Raw genomic sequence first — 9104 nt, 5'->3', positions numbered from 1 at the left:
ACTTTTACAAACCCCACCTAGACTTTATTTACTGGCAAGGCGAGGCTCCTCCCGCTCAAAGTCTATTCAGCTCAGACTTGTCGTTCCCTCCCCTTTCACATATCTGCCCGTTTACAGATGGGTGCAAACACCATGTGATCAAATGTAAGAGCTGGAACGCTCATACACTGCAGATCAGTGGACAAACATTGAGGAAATGAGCACAGCATTTATCTGGAAACAGAGAGTGAAACTTACAGACATTCACTGTCGTCTAGAGGAGAAATGGCGCAGCAAGTGATTCTGGATCGAGACAAACTGAGCTGTTCAATCTGTCTGGATCTTCTAAAGGATCCGGTGACTATTCCCTGTGGGCACAGCTACTGCATGAGCTGTATTAAAGACTACTGGGGTGAGGAGCATGAGACGAAGACACACAGCTGCCCTCAGTGCAGGCAGAGCTTCACACCGAGGCCTGTCCTGGTGAAAAATACCATATTAGCAGAGTTAGTGGAGGAACTGAAGAAAGCAGGACTTCAAGCTGCTTCACCTGATCATTCCTCTGCTGGACCTGGAGACGTGGCCTGTGATTACTGCTCTGGGATGAAGGTAAAAGCCCTCAAGTCCTGTCTGGTGTGTATAGCCTCTTACTGTGAGCAGCACCTCCAGCCTCACTACAATGTAGCTCCATTAAAGAAACACAAGCTGGTTGAGGCCACTTTAAAGCTCCAGGAGAACATCTGCTCTCAGCATGACGAGGTGATGAAGATTTTCTGCCGCACTGATCAGAAGTGCATCTGCTATCTCTGCTCCATGGATGATCATAAAGGTCATGACACAGTCTCCGCTGCAGCAGAGAGGGTTGAGAAGCAGAAGGAAGTCGGGGCGAGTCGGCAAGAAATCCAACAGAGAGTCCAGGACAGAGAGAAAGACGTGAAGGTGCTTCAGCAGAGGGTGGAGGCTATCAATCTTTCTGCAGATGAAACTGTGAGAGACAGTGAGAAGATCTTCACTGAGCTGATCCGTCTCATTGAGAAAAGAAGCTCTGAGATGAAGCAGCAGATCAGATCCCAGCAGACAACTCAAGTGAGTCGAGCTAAAGAGCTTGAGGAGAAGCTGCAGCAGGAGATCACTGAGCTGCGGAGGAAAGACACTGAGCTGGAGACGCTCTCACACACAGAGGATCACCTCCATTTCCTAAACAACTACCCCTCGCTGTCACGTCTGAGCGAAACTAAAGACGTTCCCAGCATTGATATCTGTCCTCTGCGCTCCTTTGAGGATGTGACAGCGGCGGTGTCAGAGGTCAGAGATAAACTGCAGGCTGTTCTGAGTGAGGAGTGGGGAAAGATCTCTCTGGCAGTGACTGAAGTGGATGTTTTACAAGCAGAGCCCAGAACCAGAGCTGAGTTTATGAAATATTCTTCTCAAATCACACTGGATCCAAATACAGCATACAACCGTTTGTCATTGAGTGACAGGGACAGAAAAGCAAAAGTAATGAACGGAAAACAGTTATATTTGGATCACCAAGACAGATTTAGAGAAAGGAGCCAGGTCCTGAGTAGAGAGGGTCTGACTGGACGCTGTTACTGGGAGGTGAAATGGAGCGGGAGAGTTTATATAGCAGTTGCATACAAGGATATTAGAAGAACAGGCACCATGATTGAATGTGGATTTGGATGTAATGACAAATCTTGGTCATTAGAATGTAACAGTAGTAGTTATACATTCAGACACAACAATATTTGTACTTCCGTCTCAGGCCCTCAGTCCTCCAGAATAGGAGTTTACCTGGATCACAGGGCAGGTACTCTGTCTTACTACAGCGTCTCTGAAACCATGACTCTCCTCCACAGGGTCCAGACCACGTTCACTCAGCCTCTCTATCCTGGATTTTGGATTCCAAATTGTGATGTTGGAGACACTCCTGAGCTGTGTGAGCTCAAGTAGACAAGAGTTTAATGAGTGATTCATCTCTGTACAGTAAATGTTGAGATGTGTCTGCACTGCAGAGATCAAACATAGTGGGTGGGACTTTTTTCTTCTATTTTAATTCAATGAAATGATGAAACCCTTTTTTTATTTGCTACGTAGAGATTGTTTGTTGAAATTTGATTCTTATGTTATATTTACTTAACATTTTCCTTATATACTGTGCATGGAAAATATTGCATATGCAAAATGAATGTAATACAAAGTTAAAAAAGACTGTCTGTACTGATATTGCAAAATCACATCACCTTTTTTTTGTAAATGTACCCAAAAAGTACAGGAAAAACTGGTCTAATGTTGAACGTATCCTTCTGAAAAATAGCTAATCATCTTTTTAAGAGTGAATTCAAGTGTCTTTACATGGTTAAAAAAAATATATAAAAAGTTAATTTTCAAATTCCTACAAATTAATAGCCTAAATAAATAAATTGTTGACTTTGCATATGCAAAATGTCTGACTAAAAATCTGTTTTTGTCCTACTTAAAGTTGAATTTGGTTATTATATGATGGGCTTAATTATGTAAAAACTACAAAATGAATTAAACAGTCATGTATGTAAAGATGTGTAAATGTATTTGGGTTTGTATTTTTGAGCATCTGCCAAATGAATGTAATATAATTTCTTTTAAAAATATTTTTAGTTGTACTAAATCTTCACATCTTCATAATTTGTATGATGTAATGTTTACTTTCTGCATACTGTGTTGCTGTTAAAATAGCAACTTTTATTTTGATGTACCCAAAAAGTACGAGTACCAGAAAACTGGGATCATTTTAAATATAACCTTTTGAAAAATAGTTTAGTAATCTTCTTTTTTAAGAAATAATTCAAATGTACTTTCATGATAACAATTATTTGGATACATTAATGAAAATCAATGTTGTAAATCCTACAAATAAATAAATAAATTGTTGACTAATCTATATTCTATATTCTTCATTTCACTGTCCGAGTATCAAAAAAAAGTGTCCTTTTCCTACTTAATTTCTTTCTAATCAATCAGTTTTCAAGATATTTTGGTAACAGACAAACACACAGGGAGATTAATGAAGGCTGTATAATAACTTTCACTTTCTGGTGGATTTCACCAGAAACAACACAATTTTGGAATGATTTTAAATTTGTAAAATGTTGGGGTCTTTTTTTTGCAAATGAAAATCATGTTCAAGACAATATTTCAGCAGAATGTTTTACTTTCAGATTTATTACACAACTTTTGAACATTCCACAACAATCATGCAGGAATAAAATGGGAATTATAGAAAGCTTTACAGGCTTCGCCAATCACACTTTAGGAATAACTGGGCTTCACGTCGTCTCAAAAACACTCAAAATGTGAGGTAATATCTTTTTTAATTCATCATCTACCGACAACAGACCATGTGTTGATTTAATGCTGATGATGGTGAGAGAAGAAAATCACTCAAAAAACAATAATGAAAAAAAAGGAAATGTAACAGAAACTATCAATTGAAGATTATCTCTTATTTCTAATAACAACTCTACTTTTCTTTGCCAAAAGCTGACGGTTACCTCCCAGTTGAAAATCGCTGAGTGAGTCTAAAGGAAGATGCACTGAAAAGGTCTAGCCCTCTAAATCACAACTCATATCTCAAATGTGTTGAGTGATTCAAATGAAGTGAAATTAAAAGGTAATAGTCTGAATATCAGGCTAGAAGAGGTCAACCAGTCATGTACATTCAGTTACCAGTTAATAAAAGGTACATCTAGCTAAAACTAATGCAGTCTAACACAAAAGCCCTGTAATAAATCCTGTCTTCATGAAGGTTATTGTGTTCAGTTTGTGTTGTTTAAGATGTGTTGTTATGATCTAAGTAATGTTGAATTAGCTCTAGCTAGGTCCTGTCCAATAAACACTCCTAAACTAACTTATTGTTCATCCTTACAAGTATGTTTTAATTCAGTGTTGATGTTATTTACCATGAGTGCATCAATCAACTAAAACCCTGTATCACAACATTATAACAACGAGCTAGCTTTGTGACATAAAATGCAGTTAGCAGATGTTACACCTCGGGATTCTGCTTCCGGGCCATTAAGTAAGACAGCTTCCGGTGTGTCTGTTTTTTTTCATACTTTATTTTTTTTGGAAAGTTCAATATAATAGTTACATAAACATGTTCATGTTTCATTACAGAAAATTCAGCAAATATATTTTACGGTATAAAAAATAATATAAAAATAAAATACATTATACAACAAATACAATGTAAGGAAAGGAAAAGATAAATAAAAACAACAACAACAAATTGGAATAAATGTCTAAACAATCTAATAGATTTTGCCAATTTAGAATTTTTAATCATAGTCAAATATGTTTTAAAATCAGTATCTTTAAAAGTATAAAAGAGGGATATTCTTTTAAGCCATATCATTTTATCGATATAATGTTTTGCTAAGATATTAATCTAATTCATTTTGTAAATGTCACCTCCCGAAAAAGATTGTTAAAAGTGAGTAATATCTCAATCTTTGTTAGAATGATATTTTTTTCAAAATGTTTATGAGAAATTATTCTGTAAATCAAACCAAAAAGAAGTAGCATGAAAACAATCTACAAACACATGTTCAATAGTTTCCCCTTCACAATTGCAAAAAGTGCATCTATTGTTAAACCGGTGTGTCTTTTAATTTAAGAGGAAATGCAGAAATTCACGCCTATGTGCTGCATATTGCTCTGTAATAAAACTGGACAGAAAAAATAACTTACAATATGATTGTCTTGTCTTTATACAGAATGAGGGAGAAGGGAAATCCAGATAACAAATCATTTCATTTTTCATTTCTTTTCCATACTATTTTTACAGGCTAGGCCTACCAGGCAGGTAGAGTTAGAGAGTTTTTTCTTTCAGGGGTTGCTAGTGTTGGTGTGTCTCTGTTGGTGTCAAGTGTGGATGCCAGCAAATGCCACTTCTGGTACATTTCATTTTAACCCCCTCTCTCTCTTTATTTATGTTATTTTACCTTTATTCTACTAAGAACTCCCATTGAGATAAAAAAACAAGAGAGACCTGGCCGGCCATATAAAATTACAACACATTAAAATACAATATATTCAACATTATATACAAAAAATCACAAGAAAACTGACGAACAGCTGTTTAACATGCTGGTAACCACATATCACCACGTTCAATATGATGCCCTTAAATTCATCAATGGATATGATCTCATTTTAGATCTTTTTGTAGATGTCCAAGGTGCATAGTGAGAGAATCTCTCTCTATGTGTATGAAAGGTGCTATATGAGTACAGTTCACTTAAAATTGGATTTGGTTTTTATATAAATGGGCTTAATTGTATAAAAAACTACAAAATGAATAAAAGAGTCATGTATATAAAAATACATAAATGGATTTGAATTTTTGTGCATCTGCCAAATGAATGTAACACAAAGTTTAAAAAAAATAGGTCATTTTAGAATCTCTGTGAACATAATTTGTATAATTTAATGTTTACTTATTAGTATTCATCATAGTAGTAGTGGTAGTAATATATTACATTGCAAGTCTTCCATTTAATTCTGTAGTTCTGAATCTGAAAGACAGACTATAACTGAGGGCTAAAGACACACAGAAACTCTCAAACCGCTCCTCTTCCTGAAATGAAGCACAACTTTCACAAACCCCCCACCCAGACTTTCTTTACTGGCAAGGCAAGGCTCTTCCCGCTCAAAGTCTATTCAGTTCAGACTTGTCGTTCCCTCCCCTTTCACAGATCTGCCCGTTTACAGATGGGTGAAAACACCATGTGATCAAATGTAAGAGCTGGAACGCTCATACACTGCAGATCAGTGGACAAACATTGAGGAAATGAGCACAGCATTTATCTGGTAACAGAGAGTGAAACGTACAGACATTCACTGTCGTCTAGAGGAGAAATGGCGCAGCAAGTGATTCTGGATCGAGACAAACTGAGCTGTTCAATCTGTCTGGATCTTCTAAGGGATCCGGTGACTATTCCCTGTGGGCACAGCTACTGCATGAGCTGTATTAAAGACTACTGGGGTGAGGAGCATGAGAAGAAGACACACAGCTGCCCTCAGTGCAGGCAGAGCTTCACACCGAGGCCTGTCCTGGTGAAAAATACCATGATGGCAGAGTTAGTGGAGGAACTGAAGAAAGCAGGACCTCAAGCATCTTCACCTGATCATTCCTCTGCTGGACCTGGAGACGTGACCTGTGATTTCTGCTCTGGGATGAAGGTGAAAGCCCTCAAGTCCTGTCTGGTGTGTATGGCCTCTTACTGTGAGCAGCACCTCCAGCCTCACTACAATATAGCTCCATTAAAGAAACACAAGCTGGTTGAGGCCACTTTAAAGCTCCAGGAGAACATCTGCTCTCAGCATGACGAGGTGATGAAGATTTTCTGCCGCACTGATCAGAAGTGCATCTGCTATCTCTGCTCCATGGATGATCATAAAGGTCATGACACAGTCTCCGCTGCAGCAGAGAGGGCTGAGAAGCAAAAGGAGCTCGGGGCGAGTCGGCAAGAAATCCAACAGAGAGTCCAGGACAGAGAGAAAGACGTGAAGGTGCTTCAGCAGAGGGTGGAGGCTATCAATCTTTCTGCTGATGAAGCTATGAGAGACAGTGAGAAGATCTTCACTGAGCTGATCCGTCTCATTGAGAAAAGAAGCTCCGAAGTGAAGCAGCAGATCAGATCCCAGCAGACAACTCAAGTGAGTCGAGCTAAAGAGCTTGAGGAGAAGCTGCAGCAGGAGATCACTGAGCTGCGGAGGAAAGACACTGAGCTGGAGACGCTCTCACACACAGAGGATCACCTCCATTTCCTAAACAACTACCCCTCGCTGTCACGTCTGTGCGAATCTAAAGACGTTCCCAGCGTTGATATCTGTCCTCTGTACTCCTTTGAGGATGTGACAGCGGCGGTGTCAGAGGTCAGAGATAAACTGCAGGCTGTTCTGAGTGAGGAGTGGGGAAAGATCTCTCTGGCAGTGACTGAAGTGGATGTTTTACAAGCAGAGCCCAGAACCAGAGCTGAGTTTATGAAATATTCTTCTCAAATCACACTGGATCCAAATACAGCATACAAACGTTTGTCATTGAGTGACAGGGACAGAAAAGCAACATTAATGAAAGGAGAACAGTTATATTTGGATCACCAAGACAGATTTAGAGAAAGGTACCAGGTCCTGAGTAGAGAGGGTCTGACTGGACGCTGTTACTGGGAGGTGAAATGGAGCGGGATCGTTTGTATAGCAGTTGCATACAAGGATATTAGAAGAACAGGCACCAATAATGAATGTGGATTTGGATATAATGACAAATCTTGGTCATTAGACTGTAACAGTAGTAGTTATATATTCAGACACAACAATATTTGTACTTCCGTCTCAGGCCCTCAGTCCTCCAGAATAGGAGTTTACCTGGATCACAGGGCAGGTACTCTGTCTTACTACAGCGTCTCTGAAACCATGACTCTCCTCCACAGAGACCAGACCACGTTCACTCAGCCTCTCTATGCTGGATTTTGGTTTCGATATGATGTTGGAGACACTGCTAAGCTGTGTGAGCTCAAGTAGACAAGAGTTTAATGAGTGATTCATCTCTGTACAGTAAATGTTGAGATGTGTCTGCACTGCAGAGATCAAACATAGCGGGTGGAACTTTCTTCTTCTATTTTCATTCAATGAAATGATGAAAACTTTTTTTATTTGCTACATAGATTGTTTGTTGAAATTTGATTCTTATGTTATTTTTACTAAACATTTTCCTTATACTGTATACTGTGCAAAATGAATGTAATATAGATTTAAAAAGAGTCATGTTTACTTTTTAGTACTCTACATACTGCTGTCTGTACTGATATTGTAAAATCCCATCACCTTTTTTTGTAAATGTACCCAAAAAGTAGAGGAAAAACTGGTCTAATTTTGAACGTATCCTTCTGAAAAATAGCTAATCATCTTCTTAAGAGTGAATTCAAGTGTCTTTACATGGTTAAAAAAATATATAAAAAGTTAATGTTCAAAATCCTACAAATAAATAGCCTAAATAAATAAATTGTTGACTTTGCATATGCAAAATGTCTGACTAAAAATCTGTTTTTGTCGTACTTAAAATTGAATTTGGTTATATTATTAATGGGCTTAATTATGTAAAAACTACAAAATTAATAAAACAGTCATGTATGTAAAAATGTATAAATGTATTTGGGTTTGGATTTTTGAGCATCTGTCAAATGAATGTAAAATAATTTCTTTTAAAAATATTTTGTAGTTGTACTAAATCTTCATATCTTCATAATTTGTATAATGTAATGTTTACTTTCTGCATACTGTGCTGCTGTTAAAATAGCAACTTTTATTTTAATGTACCCAAAAATTACGAGTACCAGAAAACTGGGATCATTTTAAATGTAACCTTTTGAAAAATAGTTTAGTAATCTTTTTTTTTAAGAAAGAATTCAAATTTACTTTCATGATAACAATTATTTGGATACATTAAATGAAAATCAATGTTGTAAATCCTAAAAAAATAAATAAATTGTTGACTTATCTATATTCTATATTCTTCATTTCACTGTCCGAATATCAAAAAAAAATCTGTCCTTTTCCTACTTCATTTCTTTCTAATCAATCAGTTTTCAAGATATTTTGGTAACACACAGGGTGATTAATGAAGGCCATAAAATAACGTCCACTTTCTGGTGGATTTCACCAGAAACAACACAATTTTGGAATGATTTTAAATTTGTAAAATGTTGGGGTCTTTTTTTTTGCAAATGAAAATCATGTTCAAGACAATATTTCAGCAGAATGTTTTACTTTCAGATTTATTACACAACTTTTGAACATTCCACAACAATCATGCAGGAATAAAATGGGAATTATAGAAAGCTTTACAGGCTTCGCCAGTCACACTTTAGGAATAATTGGGCTTCACGTCGTCTCAAAAACACTCAAAATGTGAGGTAATATCTTTTTTAAATCATCATCTACCGACAACAGACCATGTGTTGATTTAATGCTGATGATGGTGAGAGAAGAAAATCACTCAAAAAGACAATAATGAAAAAAAAGGAAATATAACAGAAACTATCAATTGAAGATTATCTCTTATTTCTAATAACAACTCTACTTTT

At 37.1% G+C, this 9104-nt stretch overlaps 2 protein-coding genes across 2 annotated transcripts; both read left to right on the top strand.

The window, feature by feature from the left end:
* Positions 1–264: 264 nt before the first annotated feature.
* On the top strand, positions 265–1932 carry LOC141752577 (tripartite motif-containing protein 16-like). Its single transcript, XM_074610609.1, has one exon. The coding sequence runs from the start codon at positions 265–267 to the stop codon at positions 1930–1932; it is 1668 nt and encodes a 555-aa protein (XP_074466710.1).
* A 3945-nt stretch (positions 1933–5877) lies between these two features.
* Positions 5878–7618, top strand: LOC141752959 (tripartite motif-containing protein 16-like). Its single transcript, XM_074611246.1, has one exon. It carries the CDS (start codon positions 5878–5880, stop codon positions 7540–7542), a length of 1665 nt encoding a protein of 554 aa, XP_074467347.1. The 3' UTR covers positions 7543–7618.
* The last annotated feature ends 1486 nt before the right edge of the window (positions 7619–9104 follow it).

Source organism: Sebastes fasciatus, chromosome 16 (assembly GCF_043250625.1).
Source record: "Sebastes fasciatus isolate fSebFas1 chromosome 16, fSebFas1.pri, whole genome shotgun sequence".
Classification (NCBI taxonomy): domain Eukaryota; kingdom Metazoa; phylum Chordata; class Actinopteri; order Perciformes; family Sebastidae; genus Sebastes; species Sebastes fasciatus.
Note: the sequence above shows the minus strand (reverse complement) of the source record. Positions and strands in the feature narration are given on the sequence as shown.